The 26,243-nt window shown below is 34.5% G+C and overlaps 4 protein-coding genes across 4 annotated transcripts; all 4 read right to left on the reverse strand.

The window, feature by feature from the left end:
- Window positions 1-244: 244 nt before the first annotated feature.
- LOC26529446 (putative inorganic phosphate cotransporter) lies at window positions 245-4,078 on the reverse strand. The gene is made up of 4 exons (XM_015178906.1): window positions 4,033-4,078; window positions 2,721-2,857; window positions 1,579-2,652; window positions 245-481 (listed from the first exon to the last, which is right to left on the reverse strand). The coding sequence occupies exons 1-4, from the start codon at window positions 4,076-4,078 to the stop codon at window positions 245-247; spliced, it is 1,494 nt and encodes a 497-aa protein (XP_015034392.1).
- Window positions 4,079-5,403: 1,325 nt separating this feature from the next.
- LOC6640504 (putative inorganic phosphate cotransporter) lies at window positions 5,404-8,108 on the reverse strand. Its single transcript, XM_002063089.2, has 4 exons — window positions 8,084-8,108; window positions 7,578-7,714; window positions 6,441-7,514; window positions 5,404-5,595 (listed from the first exon to the last, which is right to left on the reverse strand). The coding sequence occupies exons 1-4, from the start codon at window positions 8,106-8,108 to the stop codon at window positions 5,404-5,406; spliced, it is 1,428 nt and encodes a 475-aa protein (XP_002063125.2).
- Window positions 8,109-9,415: 1,307 nt separating this feature from the next.
- LOC6640503 (putative inorganic phosphate cotransporter) lies at window positions 9,416-14,243 on the reverse strand. The gene is made up of 4 exons (XM_002063088.4): window positions 14,081-14,243; window positions 11,229-11,365; window positions 10,101-11,174; window positions 9,416-9,713 (listed from the first exon to the last, which is right to left on the reverse strand). Exons 1-4 carry the CDS (start codon window positions 14,103-14,105, stop codon window positions 9,477-9,479), a joined length of 1,473 nt encoding a protein of 490 aa, XP_002063124.1. The 5' UTR covers window positions 14,106-14,243; the 3' UTR covers window positions 9,416-9,476.
- A 6,889-nt stretch (window positions 14,244-21,132) lies between these two features.
- LOC6640502 lies at window positions 21,133-26,198 on the reverse strand. The gene is made up of 5 exons (XM_023182080.2): window positions 25,741-26,198; window positions 25,281-25,673; window positions 22,188-25,220; window positions 21,875-22,122; window positions 21,133-21,813 (listed from the first exon to the last, which is right to left on the reverse strand). Exons 1-5 carry the CDS (start codon window positions 26,071-26,073, stop codon window positions 21,363-21,365), a joined length of 4,458 nt encoding a protein of 1,485 aa, XP_023037848.1. The 5' UTR covers window positions 26,074-26,198; the 3' UTR covers window positions 21,133-21,362.
- Between the last annotated feature and the right edge of the window lie 45 nt (window positions 26,199-26,243).

A 26,243-nucleotide genomic window follows, 5' to 3' on the forward strand; every position in this document is an offset into this window, starting at 1 on the left:
TTAAATTTCCGCGGCTCTTCCAAATGTAAGCCACCAACAACATAAGAAATTAAAAATACAGACCAACAACTACAACAACAACAACAATGATAGAAATATATACAGCAAAACGTTTCAAGAATTTTTAATTAAAAAGAAAAATGTCCGAAATGTGGTTTAATCAACGGCTAAGAAATAAAAATATTACGTATACGCAATGTATTCAGATAGCTTCTTAATCTTTTCTGTGTTACAGCTAATCAGGTTATTCTTGTTGCCGCTCTCTCCTTACATTCGTCATTGTTCCATATTTTGCTTTATCCCCTTCATTTGCCTTAAAATCATTTTGTCGCATAATATTTTCCGAATCATGCGGCTGTAAGAAATCCTCAGCATCCCACGGCTGCCGTTCGGAGCTGCCCCAAATAATGTACACCAAGTTGCCAAAGAAGAACACAACGGCCGTGATGCCAAAAACAATCTGCCACTGACTGCGTGAGCTCTGTGAAAAGAACAAATGAAAATTAAGAAAAACCAAATTTTCAATATTAAATTAAAAGGAAACTGAAATGTTTAAGTATTTGGCTATAACTTTGCATTTTTCTGATGGCTCTCGATCAATGATCCATGATAAGTAGCATGAATAGTTTTATTAACCTTTGTTTATTTATGGTATACATAAAGCTTTTTGGTCTGTGACTTTTATAGCTTGTCACTAGCAAATATCTAAAAAACTTTGATGTTTCTTTGGCCAAGTTTTATATTTTTTATTTCAGTCTATAAATAAAATGCCATTTTCTTTTTCTCTTTTAGTGGAACTATAACTTATGTGCTTTTAATAAAACAAATACAGAGACGGAAAAAAGTAAGGGCCTTAGGGGCAATTTGAAATTTTTAGGGATCAACCCAAATTCCTTTTTGTTTTGTTGGACGTTTGACAACTGTTAGTTTTGCCCTTGTCTATCTTTAAAACTTGCCTGAAAAGACTTAGATTCATATTCAACGAAAAATGTCTTGTCCATTGAATATAAAAGATCAAAATGATATCCGAGGAAAATAACTCTTGCCTTAACAATTACTTATGTTAACGATTCATAAATATATAGGGTTAACCCTCTAAGACGTAAAAGTGTGTCAAGGCACATATCGATACTTAATAAAATCATTAATTCTGACCATTATCTAAATCATTTGGGAAATTATTTAATGTAAAAAGTTTAATTTGTTTATTCGTAACTTTTCATAGTTTGTGATATTTTATGACAATCGATTAAAAACTCACGAGCCTTAGAGGGAAGAAGAATATTAATTCTTCTTAATTGTTCTTAATTAAATACACGAAAGTCTTTAACTCGCAAGTAAAAAGTTCAGAAATTTCATATAAAATAAAACGATTCTAAATAGATGTAAATACAGATTTCGATTTAACATCTGCACTCTTCTCGAAATTATTGTATGTAAAATAGAAATAAAAAACAAAAATTGAAACAAAATTATAATACATATATAATTGTTTTAAGAAAAGCTAAAGCCATGCACTTGGTAAGACTAACTACAGCAGCTTTCACAGGTAATTCGCACCTAAATCTATTAACTTACCGAATCGGTGACAATCACACCCACGAGTAGAGGCGCCAATAAAGGAAATAAGTTGCCAATGCCATTGGTAACCGCCATCAACATGCCCGAATGATTAGGCGACATATCGATGATGGTCAACATGCTGCCAATGCCATTGCCGGCATATAAACCTGTACTAATTGTCATCAATGCAATGGCCAAATTTGTCTGGCTCTTGTCCAGAAAACCAATGCCGATAAGTGCCGCGGCTGGACCCCAAAAAGCCACTGTATTGATCGATTTACGCAAAGTTGTCAATGACATCCATTGTCGAGACATGGCCACATCGGCAAACACCAAAAAAACATACGACATGCACCACATGGCCAGAAAGGGTAGAGCCGAATAGAGAGCATTGGAGGTGATATCCATTCCCAGTACTCCATGCATATACGAGGGCGTCTGCAGTTGCATTGTAGAGTAAGCCCATCCCTGTGCAATACAAAGTACTACAATTGCAATAAATGGCACCGATGTCCAGATAGCTCGCCAAGGCACTGGAATCTTTTGAGCATGGAATCCATCTTCTCGTTTCATTGATCGCTCAATGTAGTCCCGTTCTTTTTGGCCCACCAGACAGGAACTTGGTGCGTTGTTTGCACCTAAAATAAGCCATAGCAAACACCAAACTCCACAAATGCCAGACGACACATATGATATGCCAGGCCAACCCATAGAACTGCTGGCAATTAAACCACTGCTAAACATGGCCAAAAGTGAACCACAATCCATTCCAGAATATGCAATGACTCCCAAACGGTTACGCTCGCTTGGTGGTGACCACTTGGCCAGATGCTCATGTAAGCAGGGAAAGATGAGGCCTTGGAATAGCCCCATCACAAAGCGGATGACACAATAGGCCTGCCATCCTATCGCTTCAATGCAATATGGAGTGATGCTACTTAAAATTGTAGTGGCAAAAGTTGGAATAAAGAGTGTGATTTTCACCCCAAATCTTCTCACCAAAAATCCTGCAGGAAAATGAGTCAAAATATAGCCCCAATAGAAGCTTGACAATATATAAGATCTTTCGGCTTCTGACCAATCATATTCCTAAAGAAAAAATAATATTTAATTAGTGTTTATTTAAGAAACACTCGCTTTAAGTTAATAAAACATACGGGAAAATCTGGATTTGTGGTGGCTGCATCTGTCATGGCCACAACGGATACACTGACATTGAGTCGAGCTATATAGTTAACGACTATGGCAAGAAAAAGTAGCAGCGATTGCAGATGCCGTATGCCTAAAAAAGGACCTGGAAAGCAAAGGATTTGCAATAAGTGAAGGTCATATATGGGGACATCATTTAAGCAGATCGTAGATCTTGCAATGATTTTCTGGTTCAAATTTTTCGTAATAAGCATTTCACAAACATTTATCACATAACAACAGGCTCCGACATTATTTTTGGTGACTCTAACTTAAGAAGTGCTATAGATTTGTTCCAAAAATCATCATCCACTTTTTGTTATTTCATAATCCATTCAACAAACTCTCTTGGCAAAGTCGTGGATGCCAATTACCCACTATTTAACTTAATACACTTCCTTATGACCTCAAAAATGTCGGCCTATGTAATCTAATCACATAAATAATAATCCTAAATTAACAAGCCGCACGCAACTTTTGTACTTTTGTTTAATAAATTAGTTAAATATAATAAACACAAATCTAGGTTGAAGAACAAACAAACAAACAAGCAACTTGCTCCAAACAATAAGTTCAATTTAAACAAAATCAATTGAATTTTATGCAGAATTGCTGCGCGTTAGTTTTGCCATAATAAAAATGGTTTGACCGACAATTTTAGAAATTGATTGTGAATATCTATTATGGCTCCCCCAGAGAGGGGTCAGTTTAACAATCCATACACGAAATGGATTAGTCGAAATTAGCAAATTATTTCATCTAGCTTGACATGTTTATCAAATTGAAAATTCCGACAAAATAGTTGATTGCAATGTCGAGGAGATGACAAAGTTGTCGAAATCAATCAAAAGCTAAAACTGACCTGATGGCCAGCGAACGAAATGTATATGTAATACTAGAAATACAATTTTATTGGTGACTGAAAGTCAACGAGAAGTAATTGCACACATAGTTTTGAAAATGCAACAAAAACATGAACATCAATCACTTTAGCAATGAGTGCAACAAAATGAGCATGAACTATATAATCCAACAAAGTGTTTCTGTGACTGAAACTGTAAGATAAACATATGATTTTAAACTGCACAGTGGTCCCAATTCCACCATTTTTGGCATCAATTTGGCATATATACTTTATAATTTATTGTAATTTAAGTTAGAAATCGTTTTCCGGGTATTAGAAGTTGTATATTTGAATTTAGAATTTTGAATGAATTCTTTGCATCTGCAAAAACAAAACAAAAACAGTGAGCAGATTATCTGTATAGCTATTTCAAGAACCAAAAGGCTCTATGTTGGTGAAGAACTCCAGAATTACAATGACCATATCATGTCTTAACCTCAAAACTAGTTGAGAATTGCAACTGAATGAAGCAAAAAAAGATTGGCTTAGCTTTCAATGCTAGAGTTCATTATTTTGGTGCATACCCTTAGGCGCCATGATAATTAGTGTAAGAGCATCGTCCTTAACAAATTTTGACTTAAATTTGAAACATGTCTTAATCTAACCAAATATTATAAAGAATTCTTTTTCTACTCTTAAAGCAAAACTGACTCAGTCTCAGTCTCAGGCACCAAATCAAGAAAAACTATTAACATCGTTAATCTGCACAAATAACAGATAAAAAATACATGTGAATCTTTAGTTTAAACAGTTTAATTCACTTTTATATGAAACACAACCTAAAACGATACCATAGCGAAATAATTAAAAACCAATGACAAAATTAAAAAACAAATTTAATCTTTTTTAATCTATATCTATATATAGTTGGAGCTACATTTTTTATGGTTTTTGTTTTTATTTTCCGTTACTTATTGGTTGAAAATAATATTTGCACAAGTGTTAGTTTGTGAAAAGACTACACAGAAAGTAAATAGAAATAAAACAAAACGCAATTGTGACGCAATTGTGTTTGAATTTCAAAACCATAAGTTAGTAATTATTAGATCCTATAATGAATTTCCACAAAATTCAGTAGTAGACAACGTGACGTATGATTGTATATAACAATCTTTTATTATTCTAGATATCTTGACCGTTTTGTAGTCTTTCTTATCTTAAACAAAAAATATAAACAAACAAATTGGTGTGCCAAATTCCACCTAATACAAATGAAAACGGAAACACTGTGCAGGCAAAAAGATCGCTAATTTTTATGTGTCACTATCTGAAACATAGATAAATCAAAGGCGCAACCGTAAAATTTTGTCATCATATCGCCCAGTACTAAAATATTTTTGTCACCGAAAAGCACATGTTCTAACACTTTTTACCTTTTTCTTCCGCGCACATTTTTTTTTGTAAATTGAACAAAAATCTTACTTTACGTCTTCGTTTGTTAATAACTTAAATACAACTGAGCAGTCTGCGCATTTTGTTGCTAAAGCTCAAAATCAGCATAAAGCATTCAACTTATCACTGCAATTAAACGCCAAAAACAAAGTTTTATAATTTGGCTTTATGGTATTATTATCAGAACGATATGCTTTATGCTACTCTACTAGATTATAAAAACGTTTGGCCAAAAAGCTGATTTTGCAGAAGTTACTTTATTTATTCTTTTTGAAATCTTTCAAAATGTTTAAAAATTTGTTGAAGTTTGGTTCTTCTACATCTAATCAGGTTAATAATCAGATTATTTGTAATCGTTATTGTGTCCCCCTTTTTATTCCTTTGTTTGGCTTTTGACGAATAATATTTTCCGAATCGAGGTGTTGCAGGAAATCCGCAGCATCCCACGGCTGCTTTTCGGGTGAGCCCCAAATAATATATATAAAATTTCCAAAGAAGAACACAACGGACGTCATTCCAAAGACAATTTGCCACTGGCTAGGTGAACTCTATGGGGGTATAAATAAGTTACAAATATTAATCTTATGCATGGATATAATCTCGAAGATCAAAAATCTTTTTAGACAGAGTCTATTCCACTAACTTAATGATTTCTGAAATGTATTTCTGCTTCATTAGCAATGTTTTTTCATTCATTCCTAAAATGTTGATATATGTATGTAGATATGTATATCATTTGATTTGTGAGAGTAATATATTATACTAAAACATAAGCGTTCATACCACAAAAGCTTTTTCTGTTAAGACTTTCAAAAATAGAATTTAGATATTGTTGCTTGATGAAAACCACTTATACATATATAAATGTTGATAAAGAATCGACCAATTATGAAAGGTATTTATAAATATTGGCTATGAATGGCGGATTGGGATGAAATTGCTTCTCTAAATTGGTATCAGAAATTTTAATAGTGAGGACGGAAACCTGACTAATTACAATCGATATATACACTGATTCTAACAAAAAATCAAACAAATAATGTTCAGTATTCTGAAGCCTACTGTAAATAATAAAATTTATTGTACAAAAGCTAATATTAAAATTTTCACTTGAAAAAATGTCTATATAAAGAAACCTTTCAATAGTACAACACTATGAAAATTTTTCTTTTAAAGTCCTTGATTTTATGCTAACCTATTTAGTAACCATTTTGGCCAATTATATTCCTTCATTATAAACTATAATCCTATATAGCATTACATATTATTCCATATGTAAATTGGCCAATGACCGATTCTTTTTTCTGTTGATTGTTTACTGAAAGATTTGTTTGTCCATCTCAGTGTATCTATAAGCTATAACACAAAAGTAAATCTGTGGCTTTTTACTTACCGGGTCGGAGACAATCACTCCCACCAGAAGCGGCGTTAGAAGAGGAAATATATTGCCAATGCCATTGACAATGGCCATTAACATCCCCGAATGATTAGGCGACATATCTATGATGCCCAGTATATAGCCAATGCCGAAGCCCGCATTTAAACCTGCATTAATGGTCATCAATGCAATGGCCAAGTTTGTCTGGCTCTTGTCCAGAAAACCAATGCCAATAAGTGCCGCGGCTGGACCCCAATACGACACTGTGTTGATCGATTTACGCAAAGTTGTCAATGACATCCATTGTCGAGACATGGCCACATCGGCAAACGCCAAATAAACATACGACATGCACCACATGGCTAGGAAGGGTAGAGCCGAATAGAGGGCATTAGATTTAATATCCATTTCCAGTACTCCGTGCATGTAGGCGGGTGTCTGCAATTGCATTGTGGAGTTCGCCCATCCTTGGGCGCTATGAACAATGAGCAGAGCATAAAATGGAACCGACGTCCAAATTGCTTTCCAAGGAACTGGTATCTTTTGGGCATGGAAGCCATCTTCCCTTTTCATTGAACGCTCAACGTAATCCCGTTCCTCTTGCCCTATCAGACATGAACTGGGAGCATTATTCGAACCCAAAATAAGCCACAGCAAGCTCCAAATGCCACAAATTCCTGCCGAAACATATGATATGCCTGGCCAACCCATCGAACTATTGGCTATAAGACCGCTACTAAACATGGCCATGACTGAACCAAAATCAGCTCCAGAGTAAGCAAATACACCCAGACGATTACGCTCGCTTGGTGGTGACCATTTCGCCAGATGTTCATGTATACACGGAAAGATCAGACCTTGGAATAGTCCCTCAATGATCCGTATGACACAGAACGCCTGCCATCCGCCCCAAGTGACGCAATAGGGAGTGATGCCACTTAGAACTGCAGTGGCGAATGTCGGTATAAAGAGTATGATCTTTGCTCCAAATCGTCGTACCAAGAACCCAGCTGGAAATTGAGTGATAATATAGCCCCAATAGAAACTTGACAATATGTAAGATCTTTCCGTCTCCGTCCAGTCGAATTCCTATAAAAATAGTACCAAGTTAATAAGGTTAACTAAAAACTGAATTAAAGCTCGTCAACATACAGGAAAATCAAGATTTGTGGTGGCTGCATCTGTCATGGCCACAACAAGAACACTGACATTTAGTCGAGCTATATAATTAACAGCTATACCCAGAAAGAGCAGCACAGTTTGCAGGTGCCTTATGCCTATAAAAGGTCCTGGAACAAAGAATATGCTACATATATGACAATTTTATATACGTAGTATATATGTAGTCGAATAAACATTCAGAAACAAATGTTTATGAGCTGTATAAAATTTAGTTATCGATGAAATTTGGAACAATCATCAATTTCAAAACTATTGTATATTCATTTGTTATAATAGGCAATCAAACGGATATCTTTATGTAAACTTTTTATAGTCGGATATACTTCCATTTATGCTTAAACTCTTTTAATCAAAATTAGTATATTATCCGACCACTATGCAATGCAACAACCTCAATAATTGATGAATAACAAAGATTGTGGCATATTTTTACATCATTCTGTCTTTCCAATATTTTTGTCACTTTTTGGTTTTACCATTTTCCTCCACACTGAAACTCATTTTTAACTTGTTTAAAAATCTTCAAGTACTTTGCATCCACGTGTGTTAATAACTTAAATACAACTGAGCAATCTGAACATTTCGTTGCTTATGCATAAGGCATAGATCTTATCACTGCAATTAGATGCGAGAAACATTATTTTACAATTATGGTTTAGCATAATGCTGATAATCAGAATGATAGTGGTCTTTCCTACTCTATCAAAAAGATTGTTTAAAAAGTTAATTTTACAAGAGTAAAATTATCTTTTGAGTAAAGATAAAATTTATGAAATATTAGATTTATGATAATAAGAATTGAATAGCTTTATGGCAGTTTTGTATGCTCTATCTTAACGACAACATTTCTGTATGATGTACTATGATTTTATTCACGCAACATGGATTTATGGACTGTAGTAAACTATTTCAATTTTCTTCTTTATCGATCGAAGCAATTTAGAAATGCTTTACAAATGTTATATAAATTCGTCATACACTTCTTCTACAAAAGTTGAATAAGCTGGGCATTCCCAGCATTCTCTTGATGTGGTTATATTGAAGTTTCTATATAAAGCAGGTTATTATTAAGGGATAGTCATTTGGAGTTGATCTTGTCAATTTGCACTGCAAATATGAGCTTGTTGCCTCTTCAATTCTAAAAACTTTCTCACAGAAAGTTTGTAAAACGAATGATTATCTTAGAAGTTAGAAGCCAAAAAAGGGTAAAACCACCTACTATCACAGTGTAATTAACTTTTTTTTATCACGAAGTTTTAAGCGTTCTTTGGTTTCTACAACGATACTCTAAAGAATTTGATGACCCACCCAGGGATATAATTACTTAATAAGAGAGTGAGAGAGTCCTCATACTCTAGACTTTTTTGTTTACCTATTTGTATTAATCGTTCTTTTTTTGAATAATTCATTAATCATTTTGCTTATAACTTTTTTGACTCATTTTGAAGAATGATCACTACCATTTAAATCAAATAAATTTATGTGTATCCTGTAGATCTGGCAGAAATTATATTTAACTATCTTTAAAATACTGTAGATATTACTTACTAAGATTGCATGAAACCAATAGGGCCTCCTGCTTTTATTACAACATTCCTTACCCTGTAACCAGCTATACTTAAAACTTTTCTTTTAGGTCCTAACTGGCTGATATTAACACATTTTCAATCTATCCCTTAACTAGCATTTGTCCACATGATTCGTATCTGGCTACATCTCTCAATCACTCGGCCTGGGCTACGATTAAATAGGCTCTGCTTTGGTATGATATGGCCCACTTAATCATAGAAATATTTATTTTTAACAAATGAATTTTTAAATATTTTTAATATTGATCTTGGCTTTTAATTTCTAATCCGTTACAGCTAATCAGGTTACTGTTGTTGCCGTTCTATCCGTATTCGTTGTTGTCTCATCTTGTTTATTGTCTCCACTTGGCTTGGAACCGTTTTGTTGCATATTATTCTCCGAATCGAGGGGTTGCAGGAAATCCACAGCATCCCACGGCTGCTTATCGGTTGTGCCCCAAATTATGTACACCAAGTTGCCAAAGAAGAACACAACAGCCGTCATGCCGAAGACAATTTGCCACTGACTACGTGAGCTCTATGGGGAAAAACACACAAAAAAAGAATTACAAATATAAAATTTTCAGCAAGGAGGTAATCGGGAAGCTCTAAGCAACTAAAAATTCTTCTTTCCCAAGTTTTACATCCTTAATTAAGAAATATTTGTTCAGTATTTTGAGACCTAGATATATGTTAGTTTTTAAATAATAAAATTAAACGTTAAAGTAGGCACTGAACCATTGGAAATTTCAACAAAATTTGTGTTTAGTCAAAAAGTCTTTAATTCGAGGCTATGATAAATAATTGCTCTTTACTAATTGAGTCGTTTCCCTATCTATCAGTGTATCTTCCTGTATATATATATTTCAACTATCAATGCAACCTGGCAATGCAAAGTTAAATCTATGGCTTTTTAGATACTCACCGTTTCGGTGACAATCACTCCCACCAGCAGTGGAGTCAATAAGGGAAATAAGTTGCCAATGCCATTGACAATGGCCATTAACATGCCCGAATGATTAGGCGACATATCGATGATGGTGAGTATACTCCCGATGCCGGAGCCGGCATTTAAACCTGCATTAATGGTCATCAATGCAATGGCCAAGTTTGTCTGGCTCTTGTCCAGAAAACCAATGCCGATAAGTGCCGCGGCTGGACCCCAATACGACACTGTGTTAATCGATTTACGCAAAGTTGTCAATGACATCCATTGTCGAGACATGGCCACATCAGCAAACGCCAAATAAACATACGACATACACCACATGGCCAGGAAGGGTAGAGCCGAATAGAGGGCATTAGATTTAATATCCATTTCCAGTACTCCGTGCATGTAGGCGGGCGTCTGCAATTGCATTGTGGAGTTTGCCCATCCCTGAGCACTACGAACAATTAGCAGAGCATAAAATGGAACTGACGTCCAAATTGCTTTCCAAGGAACTGGTATCTTTTGGGCATGGAATCCATCTTCTCTTTTCATTGAACGCTCAACGTAATCCCGTTCCTCTTGCCCTATCAGACATGAACTGGGAGCATTATTCGAGCCCAAAATAAGCCACAGCAAACTCCAAATGCCACAAATTCCTGCCGAAACATACGATATCCCAGGCCAACCCATCGAACTATTGGCTATAAGACCGCTACTGAACATGGCCATGACTGAACCAAAATCAGCGCCAGAGTAAGCAAATACACCCAGACGATTACGCTCGCTTGGTGGTGACCATTTCGCCAGATGTTCATGTATGCACGGAAAGATCAGACCTTGGAATAGTCCCTCAATGATGCGGATGACACAGAACGCCTGCCATCCGCCCCAAGTGACGCAATAGGGAGTGATGCCACTTAGAACTGCAGTGGCAAAAGTCGGTATAAAGAGTATGATCTTTGCTCCAAATCGGCGGACCAAAAATCCAGCTGGAAATTGAGTGATAATATAGCCCCAATAGAAACTTGACAGTATATAAGATCTTTCCGTCTCCGTCCAGTCGAATTCCTAAAAAAATAGTATAAAGTTAACTAAGAACTGAATTTAAGCTGGCCAACATACGGGAAAATCAAGATTTGTGGTGGCTGCATCTGTCATGGCCACAACGGCCACACTGACATTGAGTCGAGCTATATAATTAACGGCTATGGCGAGGAAGAGTAGCAACGATTGCAGGTGCCTTATGCCAATACAGGGGCCTGAAAAAAGAAAACAAAAATGATAAATTTATCAGTTGAAATACTTCTCTTAAAATATGACTTTATTTGTCATTACGTCTCGAAGCACCACTTTAATAATAGCACGTGCCATTAAATAAAAGTTAAAGAAATTCAAGTACATATTTCACTTTTACTAAAGTTCAACGTTTTCTTAATAGACATTCCACAGCTATTAAAAAATTAACACGTAAACTTTAATGCACTTTCTTTATAAACAAAAAGTGCTCTACTATTACTGATTGATATAACTTTCATATAAACATTTTTTCAAAGATTTACATAATAAAATAAAAGTCATTGAGAGAGTAAATTTGATTATTTTTATGACAAAATGCGCTTGTAATTCCCAACTGGTTCTTTGGTTTTAATGGAATTTGTGTGTATCACAGAGTTAAACATTTCATTTTTTAATCATCTTCACTTAATTGTTTTATATTTGTAGCGTAAATTCCAAAACGTTTGCTTTAATGCAGTTGTTAATGATTTATTGATAAACCATTGCGATTAAATTGATAATTTTTATGATGCACTAAAACGTAATATTTTTATTTTTCGTTTTGTGAACGAAAATAAATTGGTAAATTTTTGTGTGTCACATTGTGTGTGTGTGTATGTGTGTGTTTGTCGTGTGTGTTCGTGTGTGTGCGGGGAGTTTTCTGTCGGTCATTGATTTCATGCTCATGTTTATCATGACCCATGTTTGACCAGTTTGTCCAGCCGAATGGTCCAATTGGGGACTAGGTGATAAATTAAAATGAAAACTTGTAGCGTTTAAGCAGGGCAGTTCGAAGATTTAAAATGACCTAGTAATCAGATAATATGGGAAATCCAATCGTGTGAAGAACATAAATATAGTTGTTCCACTTTAGTGTGAATGAATTAGTTAAAACCAGAGGGAAATGTTAACTTTTGCCATGACGACGTTTATATACCCTTGCAAGGTCAATGACAGCTTTATGTCAACCGATTTGGATCACATAAATATTAGTTCAAAGTTTGAAAAATAATTTTCATAAACCTCATATTTATATTATTTATTCTTTAAATAAACTAAGAAATGGAAGAGTAAAATATGTTTTTTGATAACATCGTTCTGTGAAATATGTGTACAAATTTACTTTATCAGAACGATGTGGACTATTAAATATATATATATTTAGTAGTCCGATCTTAAGCAAATTTGCTACGCATTCGTCAGAGCCCATGAAATACATTTTCTATTGTTAAAAAAGCATGAAGTTATTCTTTATTTATTTTTTGAATCGTATATATTTCATTTAAAACTTTATTTAGAAGTCTCTTCTGTGTCTGGTATCCAAATTAAATATATATTTGTCACATTATTTAATAATATGATATGAAATACACTTAAGTTTTATGATAAGATTGATCATTTCCATAGAAACTTTATGATTTACATATCCAATTCAAGATTTCTATACATTTTATATTAAGATGTCTTTTAAATTAGACCTAAATATTTTTGTTGCAATGCTCTACATAGATTCTAGACAGCGAAAATAGCGTATACGCACGGTGTGCCAGTTAATCTTATAACATTCAGAATAATATAATGACGTAAATGATAAGAAACGGTAAAAAGTTAAACAATCAAACATCAAACAATTTTTGCAAGCTCATAGAAATAAATTTAAAAATTGGAAGCTAAATTAATTAATATTTTTTGCCATAAAAGTATCTTGAAATTCAACTTAACCCTCTAAGCCTCGTGAGTTTTTAATTGATTGTGATATCATTTATGAAAAAATTTGTTAAATTTTGTATTTTTTAGTTGTATAATTTTAAATTTGAAAGTTTTTAATCTAAATAAATAATCCAAAATATTAAACAAAATAGTCAGTATTAATCAATTTATAAAATATGTATTTGTTTTTTGAACCACTCTTACGTCTTAAAGGGGTTAAGTTAATCCAGGACATAAACAGTCTCAAAATTTGAAATTGTCATTTGATAAATACAATTTCTTAAATTTTTGTGTTCTTCAAATCAAATTAAAAATTAGAGAACTTGAGTTCTTGGTCAGATTTATAATCTTTTATACAAAGATTTCAGTTTCTATATAAAACCCAGCATTAATAATTTCAGAATTGCAAACTTTAAGCCAGGGACTAAAAATATTATTCGAAAAACTCATCAATATCATAATTGTTAGAAAAACCCTCAATGTTAATTCTTCTGTTTAATTTTTATAATAAAACTAAAGAATAATTTTGATTTTTTAATTTTTATTTTTTACCTAATGACAAAAATTGTTATTTTTGAAAAAAAAACCTTTATGACTTTAAATTATTCAATTACAAAATTTAATTCATGCTTTTATTAATGCATTTTAGATTTTTACTATTTAAGCTCTAGATAAAAATTGTCATTTCAGGTCATTACGTCGTGCTGATCGTAAGCTTCCTTTTGTCCGTTGGCACACTTTCAATCAATCTTAGTATACCCTTCTTGCAAGGGCATAATAAATACAAAATCTATGTTTCAATGGTTAAATTTATAGTCACACACACACTAACGCACACAGACACTAGAGAATGAATGGAATTTATAGACGGATTCACTTGTATTTTGTTTTCATTTAAAATTCGATTAATTTATATACGTATTTATGTAGTTATCAATAGATTTAACACTTTTTGCACTTAAATTATTTGTTGTTTTTGTGTGATTTACCTTTTTCTTCTGCACTGGAACCCATTGTTTTGAATTTGAAAAATTAATAGCAATACTCGCAAACAACTAAATGAGAAAGAGAAATGAAAATAAAAACTAAAAACTACAAATCACGTAACGTCTAGGTCTGGGTCTCGACTAACTCAGACGAATATCCGCGTCCACGCGTGTCAATGACTGAAATACGTCTGAGCGTTTTGTTAGTAAAGCTCAAAGTCATCGTAAAGCAGTTATGACCGCAATTAGACACTTCTAATTCTGCCTTCATTTCATTCTTTTTTTTTTTGTTTCGTTTTCATTTTTTACAATTGGCCTTTATCATGCTGCTGATTATTAAAACGATAACCGTCGATGCTACTCACTGTTTGCTCCATATGGGATTCAGCCATGTATTTATGGAGAATATCTATCTATTAACATTGTAATACTAAAAACAAAAATATATAAATAACAGATTTATAACAAAAAGTAAGCTTAAACCCGATTACATCTGAGCTGTGTAAAATTTAAATGCAATTATTATACAAATTATACATTAAGCAAATCATTCAACTCAAATGATTACTGCTCAAATGTTGGGGGAGTGGTCAGGGGAGGGGATAAAACAGGTCACAATTAGGTAATATTCGTATATAATTTTAATTCTTTTTTTTTTTTGTATATTTCAATCGATCCTATCTTTTAAAAACATGCAAAACAAACAGCAGCAACCTTTCGTAAACTTCAGTTATAACGCGATCTCACATGTTATTTTTAACTTTTATTTTATAAAAAGTTTTCTAAATTCTCTCTAGATACTTATTGTAAACCAAAAATTTACTACGTTTTGTGACGTCATCATTGTAATATAAAATCGAATTTTCCATTACATCAGAAATTTATGATTTAGAAAATAAAACTCTTTCCCGTTTTCATCCAGATTATAGGGCATAAGAAAGTGCTTAAATATTATTTTTTAAAGGGTTTAATTGCACTTGCAAGGCTAAAGAAATATGTAATTTTTATAGTAACGTTCAATAAAAAGTAATTAAATAATAGTTAACTTTTATGTGCCTGAACCATTTTACTCTTTCACTCAGAAAAGAAGTGAAAATGTGAACAACTGAGCAACAAATTCAGTGAACAACTGAACAAGGAAAAAAATTTAAAAAAATAAGTTAGTAAATGAGTTCTATGTCATATTTTTCAACTTTCTCATTAGCGAACAATATAAAATGTGCGGCTGTCTTGATAATGTCCTTCAAGTTCTGATCTGGTTTTCGGTAGTTTGTATAAATTAAAGCCTATAATTTGTTTTTTTTATGAATTTTCGAAATAATGGTGTTTTATTTGTGTTTTTAAATTTAATATTTTATGAATCTTGGATTCCAAACTGATGTTAAAAAATCATAAATAAATGTGTTAATAAATTAAGTCCTTTGCCAATCAGTTTTCGTTTAGTTAAGTTGTAATTTGCTAGTTAGTTCTTAACCAAAGTCTGCTGATGATAAAAAATTTGTGATTCTAGCTACTTTTTGTGCTTTGACTTACCTTTAGTCAACTTATACCCAAAGTTTGATATAACTTTAAAAAAACATCGTCGTTTTAAAAAACAAAATGTGTCGACGATGATTTAAGAGACTAGGCTTGTTCCGGCTTGAATAAGTTACATTATTCTGTTAATTCCAAAATTGGAACAATTGCTAGAATAAGTCTTTTAAAAATACTTAGTGCTTGTGGAAACTTTTTTGATTTACTGCTGATAATATTTTTTTTTTTAATAAATAATAATTTATATTTATATATAGGCACATACAATAAGCCCTCTTTTCTATTCCAAATAAATATATTCGAATCGCAATTAATATTTGCTTTCCCCTCCGTTTTTAAACAAATTTGTACATCTGAATTGCTATTAAATGGGATTTCTTTTATATTATCCAGAACAAAGCACATTTTTAATTTCCAATTCCGACACCGAATATTTTTAGTGGAGAACAGGAATATTTCTTGAAATTTGTCATGTAAATACCTTATGGGTATAGCCACAGTATCTAAATTTTTACCTAATCGAGCTCAATATTTTGAAACTTTAAATGAAACTTTTTTTTAAAAACACGAGAGACTAAACTAAACATTTTTCTCCAGTAAACACAGTTTTCTACGCTTTTTAATAGAGTGAGTTCCTTGTTATTCACTCAGAAAAAGGGACAGACATTTTTTCACTTAAAGATAAATATGAAAAAAATTACTTATTATCCTTACAGTTTACAATTTGATTAAAAAAACGCCTGCAATAAATTGATTAAAAATAGTTCAAGCGAACTGAATTAATCCCATATTGTTTTTTATATTTAAGTTAGTGTATTCACTTGTAGTTTTAAAGGGTATATTTCATAATATTTTCAACTCATGCAATTTAATTTTGCTGTAATAACTTGATTAAATATATATAAATGCACAAAAATTTTAAAAAGAAAAAAGTATGGCATAAATGCATTCATTTGGTTAATGCATACTTAACGAACCATCAAGCACAACCAAAAAAAAAAAAAAGAAAATGAATGTATAAAAATATTAATCAAATATTTATAAAAGAATTTTATAATACACTGATGATGCTCTAATATAGCTAAACATTATTTTTAGTAGACATGCACTTTGTTTCAGTATTTTTATCAATATTTGCGTACCCTGTAAACAAAATGTCAAAGGGTTTATTGAACATTAAGAAATATATAATTGGAGGTAAAATTAAATCATTTATGAAAAATCAATCTATTTGTCTTTGTCCTCTTTTAAACTCAACTACTTAGTTAATATTTGAATTCAATTAATGATATCATTAATGATGCTTTTTCTGTTATCCTCTTAAAATTGTAATGCAGCCTTTGTAAATTATAAATTAAGTAAGGACAAAAGAAAATTTTCCATCAAAACGTAGCTTCAAATGTTTGTTTACTACTTTTTCAGGTGAACGCCTACAGGGTACCTTAAAGCTGGAATACCAAATTGCTTCCTCCGCTTTTTATATACCAAAACCCCAAGGGGTACCCCCTATGTTCATATGCTATGAGAAGCTCTAACTATTTTCGTGGCAAAGGTGGCGGGAGTGATGGTAAGTTGGGTGAATGGATGGATGAGCGGTGGTCCACTGCTTTTTTGCCCTGAGCAGCTGCAAAATAAATGTGAATTTCATGAAATAATGGGGTAAAAATACTTTATGATGCAAAATGCATGGCAAAAGCAGCAGAAGCAGCAACAGCAACAACTAAAGCATTGAGATGGAGGAGTAAAAGCAGCAGCTAAGCGGCAAGCAGCTGCCACAATCAAGTCAACAAGAGGCGAAAAATTCTCTCACAAAACATGGTAAATGGTCAGTGTACATGTGAGTGTATGCCAGTGTGTATGTGTGCATGTATGTGTGTGTGTCTAAAAGAGAGTGTGTGGCAGGTTCTAAGGTCATTTTCAATTTGCATAAATCATGTGAGTCCAGCCGGCTGGTTTCTGTTGCAGCTGCATCACAAGTTCCTTGTACTTGTCGTTCGTTTTTCTATGTATGTGTATGCTATATACATACATATTTATATATGTATGCTTCTAAAGCGTGTGTGTGTGTGTGTGTGTGTGTGCGATCAAATGAAACCACAACAATTGCTTGGCAAATAGAAATTGAAAACCCATAGAAAATTGCTTTAAATTTGTCCCAAAAATATCAAATGAACCCAAAATTGCCTCTGCTTTCAGTTTAGTGCTGACAACTTTGCGTATACGCAATGCTATCAAACCCAAAAAGAAAAGAAAAACACAGGCGTGACCCAACAGGGAATAGGCAAATAATATAAAATTTCTTAGATTTCTAGCTAAAGCCAAATCAAAAACCCGACCATGTCCATGACAAGTTCCATAGATTTCTAACTACTCTTACAAGTCCATCACCCTCCGGCCCCACAACCAAATCCTTGGCTGTGTGACAAACTACAAGAAACCAAACAGGCAGCAAATTTCCACATACAGACACAGAGAGGGGAAGAGGCTGAAGTTGGCAGTCAAAGTCAACCGCATGCAATGACCACGTCCTGCGTCCTGCCTCCTTCGTCCTGTGTCATGCATTCTGCAGCAGCACTTTGATTTATAAGACTTTCATATGGCGGCAGCGGCGGCGTTTGGTTGGTCGTCTGTTTTGATCATTTGTGAATCATGTCGAGCTGCTTGGACTTTGATTTATATGCTACACATACATACACACACAGACACACACACACAGACATACCTACACATATGACACAAACGCACATTCATGCAAACAGCGAACATGGCCGGAAACGTAACAACAACTACAACAACAACATCGACAAATGCTGTATAAAATGCAAAAATGCAAATGGCGCCACTACCACGCCCACCCTAAAAATCCAAAATAAAAAAAAAAAACAAAAATGAAAAGTAATCATGGGCAAAGTTATATGTTTGTATATACGTTTACATCGTTGATTAAATGCCCTTGGAACTTACATACTATAAGAGACTATAGATTTTCCGATACATGGCAAAAATTTTTCAAGTCAATGGCAAAACTAATAAATCATCGAAACAGTCGACAAATGCTGTTCATTACCTAATTTAAAACTTTTTAGATCAGGTATAGAAAAATATAGGCAACTATAGGTAGAATTTATTATATGTAGTTAAGACTTGAGAATTTATGTAGTTCCTAACATGTTTAAAATGTATCAGGCTCAATCGATAATTAAAATAATTCATAACGAACTAGTGATTTGAAAATCGAGTTGTTTTAAACCCATTTTTTATCAATGGATAATCTTCTTTTTGCTTTCTACACAAGAAATTTTCATATAATTTTCTAAATTTAATTCCCTATCAAATCTTTAATTTAAATTATGTATAAACATTTTATTTGTTTGTATTATTAAACTAGTTTACATTTCAAAAGGATTCGAAAGCAAGAAGTCTAATATATTATTATAAAAGTCTTCTAATCAAGTTAATACCTTTCGATTCGTATGACATATCTGTGGACAAGACGGTTTACGAAAAGGAAAAGTCTTCTAATCTTCTAATATATTTTCCGATTAGAAGACTTTTCTACCATAAGCTGAAATCTAGGAACTCGATGATGAAAACTCTAAGTTTTTCTAAAGCTCTGTTTACGAAAAATCTAGTTTTAAGGCAAATGAAACGGAAGGTATTAAAGACGCCTTTAAGTGCTATGTATAAACTATTTGGATCAAAGTCGAAAAAAATTAACAAATAACATTTTTAGCTACATTTTAAAAACTCAAAATTTCAATTTTTTTTAATAGAGAATATACATAGTTTCTAATATGTCTAAAATGTATCCGTCTAAACCTTATCTGTCTTTTTTAATAGAGAATAATCTAAAAATTTTATTTTTCAATAATTATTGAAATTTTCTTGCTTATGATATGTTTTTCATACTTAATAAAATACATATACATAATAAAAAATCAGGCCCATGAAACAAACTTTTGTTATTTAAAGAAGTAAGAATGACAAATTCTTCCTAACTTTCTTAGGTGTAAATTTTATACAGTTTTCAATAAATACATCATATTTTTTATATTCTTTTTTTTTAAATTTATGATTTTTAAAACAATTATGCAATGAATTGTATGGTCCCTTTGAAAATCGATGTGAAAATAATTTCTGAGGCAACATAAAGTTGGTGTAGCATACTTAACACAAAATCAGACATTAACAAATTTTAAAAAATATAAGATAGTTAACCAATTCTGCTCATACAAATGCAAAAAACATAGCCAAATTCAATTGAATTAAAAAATAGAATAGAAATTATTAAATTTACATATAACAACAAGTTGATAATATTGTATCGAAGGATCAAGATGAGAAACTATTAACATGAAACTTTGACAGAATCTGAACTGTAACATTTTGTTTAGTTTTGCATAATAAATTCAGATTTTCTTAACTTATATAAATTCAAAATTTGTGGTACGCAGTTTATCTTAGATTTCCCAAATCTACAACTTCTTATTCAAACTTGAACAATAAAATTAAAGATTTTAGAAACAACCTGCTAAACGTTTGTCTAGTCCAAAATCGGGGCTATGAGTTCAGTTTAATTTCTAAATGCAATAACCAATGAATTACTGAAACAATTTCGTCATCAGCTTGCCACCGACAGCAACAGTTTCAATAATTCATAAAATTCTTGCATTGCATGAATAGAATCAAAAGCCCAAATGAGTCATTTTGAACAACTCACTGAAAATCAGTTAGGAATTTGTTTTTCCCTTCTAAATGTCATTTAAACCGAATACGTACATAAATAGTTTTCTAATGTGAGCATATTGATTAAAAAAATATATGTTTTGAACATTTAACAATCAATTTATTATATCTGACATTTGTATACTAAGTTTAAAGAGCTCACTACCATTAATCTTAACTTAAACCCTCTTTACAGCATAACTCTAATAGTCGATAGCTTTCAAATCAGTTTGCAAACCTCTAAACCAATTGAGTATACCCTATTTTTATAAGGACATTTACATCTTCTCCATTTTGCAACATGCCACAGAGTTGTAACCAAAAATTATTTGTATCAACCTCAAAATTGCATTGCACTCGAATTGAGGTCGAAATGAACGCAGGCGGTTAAATGGAAAGCGGCAAAGGTGGCTTTTGCTGGGGGTATGGGATGGGGGGTGGGGATTTTTGGAGAATGGTGGAAATTGGGTACGTTAGCCGCATTGTAAAATTTACGTAAAACCGCTTAATTGGGTTGAAATTATTTGTGTTTATACGCGGATGGCATCGTAAAACGATTGAAAAGTTTTAACGCAACCACAACCCAAGCGATTTTGACCATAACGCACACAAAAGCTTCTGGTTCGTCGATTCGTTTTCCGTTTCGCGGCAAGATAAACATATTGAATCAGATGAATCACAGATTTAGTCATTAAACTGAACAACATACTTATATGAAATGTCATAGCAAGAAAAAAAAAACATAAAATTTATGAATTAACATAGGTGAATAAAATAGTTTAATAAATAACAGAAAATATTTTCAAAACATGGTGTTCTATTTAGTTAAAGCGGTATACAAAATAAGGTCAAATACATTTAACAATGTCTATAAGCAATTAAAAATCAATATCAATTATTATTATGGGGCACAAAATTAAACAGACAACGCGGAATGTCAAATAAGTAATACATATATAATATAAATAATATCTAAGATCAAGTTGTTATGTGTTGGTTGATTGTCCTAATTATCAATGCAACGTTGTTACGATTGCAATAATATGGCATTAAATTTGTGTACCGCTTCATTGACATATTTTTCCTTTTCAGCCATTTCGGATTTAAGTGAAGTCTTTAATTGCTGCAAATTTGGCATAGTTCGACAATCACGTATATTAAGCAGGGTACGAAAGATTGATTCCCAAATCTGATTGTAATAGCGAGGCAAAGCGTTCTTTGGTAACCAAATGTTTGTATTTGGTGTACGCTGGGCCACCTCCATGTAGCGACCAAGCAGCATGACATGCAGAACTCCTGCCAGGCCAAACAAATCCAATTGATATGTCCATGGACGACCTGTACGCATCTCGATGCACTTGAATATGTCATCATTGTTAATATAGTTAAACGATTGATTGGGTGGAAAGAGTTTTGTGTCAATTGCCACACCAAAGTCAATCAATTGCAGACTCAAATCATTTGGTTGTGCTTTCAAACTGAAATGCAAAACAAAAGGATTTATCAAATTTGTTTCATTCTTTACAAAGATAAACTTACGGTTGCATAAGTAAAAAGTTATCGGGCTTAATATCGGCATGAATAATCCCTATAGCATGCAAATGATCAATTATATCCAATATTTGACAGCTAAGATGCATAACAACATATTCATCTACATTTCTATTTGTATGTTTTTTGATTTTGTTACAAACATCGATTAAAGAGCCAAAAGGCGAAAAATCAGATATATAGATACTTGAATTGTTACCAACCAAAGCATAATCAATGGCCATAAAAGCAGGAATCTGTTAAATATAATGAAATAAAGTCAAATTATAAACTCAAGTATTAATTTGGTAATAAAACTTACCATTTGCTCACTAGTCAAACGACTGTGCACCTCAAGGCCCACATAATACTCCCAATAGTTGGTGGGTCGTTCCTGTTTAAGGGCCACTTTTTTACCACTCTTCACATGCTTGCCGGAAAAGACAGAACCATAGGCTCCCTTGCCAATACATTTGAGTACCTTAAACTGTTCATCATTCACATAAATTTCCGTATTGGGTTGCAATTTCTTGACATCCCGCAACATTTGGCAATTGGGCAGCTTTTCAATGTACAAGGTAAAATCAATGGATTCCAGCAGTGAGGCAATTAGATCGGCATTGAAAGGATTTACATTTGTATCGGCTAGAGTCTCATTGAGTACAGATTGTTCGAGTGGCCCTTTAACTGGATGCAGGTAGTCTCCATCTTCATCTTGATCCGGTTGTGACCAGGAGCGTTGCGTTTGCTTGGGCGTAAGTGGAGTTTTCTTATAGTAGATACTAAGATCACCATGCTCCTCAATTGGCAAGGGGAGCGGAGGATTTATTTGTGGCACTGGCAGCAATGTGGAATTCTTGATCATACTTATGTTGGTGGCAAACATTTCAGTAGCTGCATTCAATTCGAAATTCTCACATTTTCCTGTTGGAGATTTCTCGAGACCACTGAGAAATTTCAGCGATGTAGCAGATGAGGAGTTAGCGGATGATGGCAAAACTGCTGGCATAGGCATGCTAGCTGGAGGACAACTGCTTAGCTCTGTGCAATTTTTCATAAACGAATCAGTTAGATGAGTTGAACGAATCTCTTCCTTTTTAATCGAGTGATTCTGCTTCAATGGACTGAGTTGTGGCTGTGTCTCGGGCACAGTTTCATCGAGAAAAATCTCAAAGTTATTGGGCTTGGGCTGAGGTTGCGTTTCCGGCACAAAGGACAAGTCCGCCATGAAGGATTCAGCTAATTTACTGACCTCTTGAGGCAAAGGAAGAACCTTTTGAGATTTTTTAAAGACATCAGGAGTGGGCTGATCACATCTCTTTTTCGATACATCCTGTCGCAAGGGCGAACCAAAAGTTTTATTGGCATCTGGGCTCTTGCAAAAGAGATTAAAGAAATTATCCCCTTTATCGGATTCAGCAGGAAGCATTGGTGGCTCTGGTGGCACATTAAGCACTTTAGAAGAGTTTGCAACTTCAGCCAAAGGCATTTTAGGTAAAGTTTCGGTCTTATCTTCTTGAAAACGGAATAATTGGTGCGGCCTGGGAACGGTTTCTGTTTTATCTTCTTGAAAACGAATGGATTTCATAAGAGGGCCACTGGGTGCATTCGGTTCCCAGAGTTCGCGGCGTGTGAAATTTCCAGCTTGTAGAAGGGATTGTTGCTCTGGCTCCTCGCCAACCATAGATAGGCCAATGTTAGGCATACGTGGATACCTCAATGGCCCTGGTGTACATTCCGATGATGGTGAGCTCGAAGAACTAGCTGATGTTATGGTCGATTTGGTGGTACCAATAGTCGCCGCAGAGCTCTGAGTACCATGCTCGGAAGTCTCCAATATTGTCGACAATTGCTTGCGCATAACAGGCGAAACCGTTTCGCCTGGTGAAGCATTTGTAGCCGGAGGAGGAGGAGGATGATCGTCTGGAACAGAGGCTGGAGGCTCTAAATCTTGAGGTTTGAGCAGTGTACCAAATTGACGTGTTGGCGCTTGCTTTTGGGGAGCTTTTGGTGTGCTCACAGCTTGGTTTTTAATGAAAATGTTGAACATTTGAGTGGAACAGGTTTCATCTGCATCAAAGTAGGCACACGATGCGGGTTTATCAGCCGCTGACGGAGGTGTTGGTTCCTCTGGATCTACGAAAATCTCAATCTTAGGACGAGACGGAGGAGCTGGCATAACAAAATTATCTTTATCGTTTACTGGCTTTAGAGCGAGAGATGGAGTTATAGCTGGAGCAGCAGCTGGAGCTGGACCAGGTATAGAAACAGGTGCAGGCAGAGGAACTTGTATAGGAGAAGGAGCAGAAGCAACAAGAGGAGCTTGGACAGGAGAAGGAGCAAGAGCCAGGCAACTCTTGCTTGGAATTGTTAGTGGGGTTTGATCAAGCGCCGGTTTATCACGCAATGTCATGTGTGACTGTTCCTTTAGCACAGCACTTTCCTTTCTCTTAGATTGATCCAGTTTCTGCACCTCTTCCTCCTCCTCCTCTACAATGATTGAATTAGCGGGCTTTGATGGCATAATAGACTTCCTTGAAGACGATGGAAAAAAACTTTTACGCCTTGGCATCTTTTCACCTGGTAAGCAAACTGTCTCCTCCATATCCATGTCATCGAGCACAGTCATATTTCTCTTCTCCCTCCATTTGTTTGCTAAAAGTTCCTCTACTTGATATTCCCTTTGCTCTGCATCATTGTAAATTTCAGCGAAATTAAATTGGATACCTGGCGATTCTGGCGGTTTGAAATACTTGTCCAACTCGTCCAATGTTTGTGGCGTAGAAGCCGATGGATAGTTTGGAAACCGACGAACTCCTGCCTCCATGCCCAATGACCACCATTTATTGTGTTTTTGGACAAACCGATGTTGAGGATCAATACGCTTCAAGCGATAATAGGCCATATACTCTTCCGGTGAGAACTCCAAATTGGGAAGCGGATAGCACAAACATTTGTTGTAGCATGGCAACTCTTTGGGATTGGGTTCATCTTCAATGGTCACTGGTGTAACCCAAGGCTCAAGGGGTTTATTTTTCTCTACCCAATTGGGAGGAAACTTGAAAGGCAGCACCTTCTGCTCGTCCACATGAATGCCAAATCCCAATTCTGGGGCATGAGCATGACGACCAAATATTTTGGATGGCTTAAAGGGCTTAGCATGTGCCTTATTCCATCCAACGGGCTCTTTTAGATTCTCCTGCTGCCGGGTGGCATCAATGATCGAACGTAAACTGGTCTTGGGCTCCGCATCCGGTAATGGAGGAACAGCAATGGGTAGATTACCATCAGCATTCTCATCATGATAGACAGACACCTGACGTACAAGATTAGGACGTGTGCGACTTGACTGACCCTAAAATAGGAAAAGGAAAACATTTACAAATTATTTCCTAGACATTTGTCTAACACAAACCTCTACGACTCCGGGCATTTGACTTCGAACCGCTGCTCCTGTCCTTATACTGCCCACAGTTATGGTATTGACATTCCTTAGCTTCTGGCCACGTAGAGATTGCAAGGCCAGACGTCTTTCATTCAACTCTTGGACTGCCTCCTCAGCCCTCTCGCCAGTATGCAAGACGCGTTGTCCCACCGTGTAACCAAAGTGCTGATGTGCCTCTCGCAAATCATCCAATGGCTCTGCCCGGCAAGCTATACCCAGGCGGAAAATATCATCCGCCTTGCTCATATTGCCACTCAAATCATAGCTATAAGCCCAGGCTATATAGAAATCTGCCAGCATGGTACCAATGCCACTATTGTACATCTGTTGATAGCATTCCAGTTGATCCTTTTGGTTCTTCATCTATACGCGACCAGAGAAAATGTCAAATGTAAAGGATTTTTGAACGTACACCCAAATTACAACTCACATATTTAATAAACAATTTAATTAGTCGTCCATCCTGCTTGTAGCGTTCATCTTGTTCGAATTTCGTTAAGCATTTATGCATGGCCGCTTGTAAACCGGAGCCAGTGCCTCCTGCCGGATAACTTTGCTCGATCCAACAGATGTAATCATACCAAGGTGTCAGTGGATCGTCACCCTCATATGATTCAATATTCTCCTCCATTTGCTTGCGCTGCTGGATTAACAATTCGTGTCCAGGTCCACCATCTTGGCTTATCACTGATGCCTGCAGAAGACTCACATTGCGCCCACTGGCCAATGGTTGTATGTTCTCCTTGGCATTCTCGAAATCCATCACAAATATAAAAACAATTAACAATTGCAGGTAATATATATATTTCAATTAAAATTAACACAAATATTTAAACAAAAAGCGCGCTGAAACAAGAAGACGCCAAGACTTTGAGTGTGACCATACTAGCACAGATATGACAGCGGTGCCTACTTTCTAAGATTTAATGTCAA

Source organism: Drosophila willistoni, assembly GCF_018902025.1.
Source record: "Drosophila willistoni isolate 14030-0811.24 chromosome 2L unlocalized genomic scaffold, UCI_dwil_1.1 Seg196, whole genome shotgun sequence".
Taxonomy (NCBI): Eukaryota; Metazoa; Arthropoda; class Insecta; order Diptera; family Drosophilidae; genus Drosophila; species Drosophila willistoni.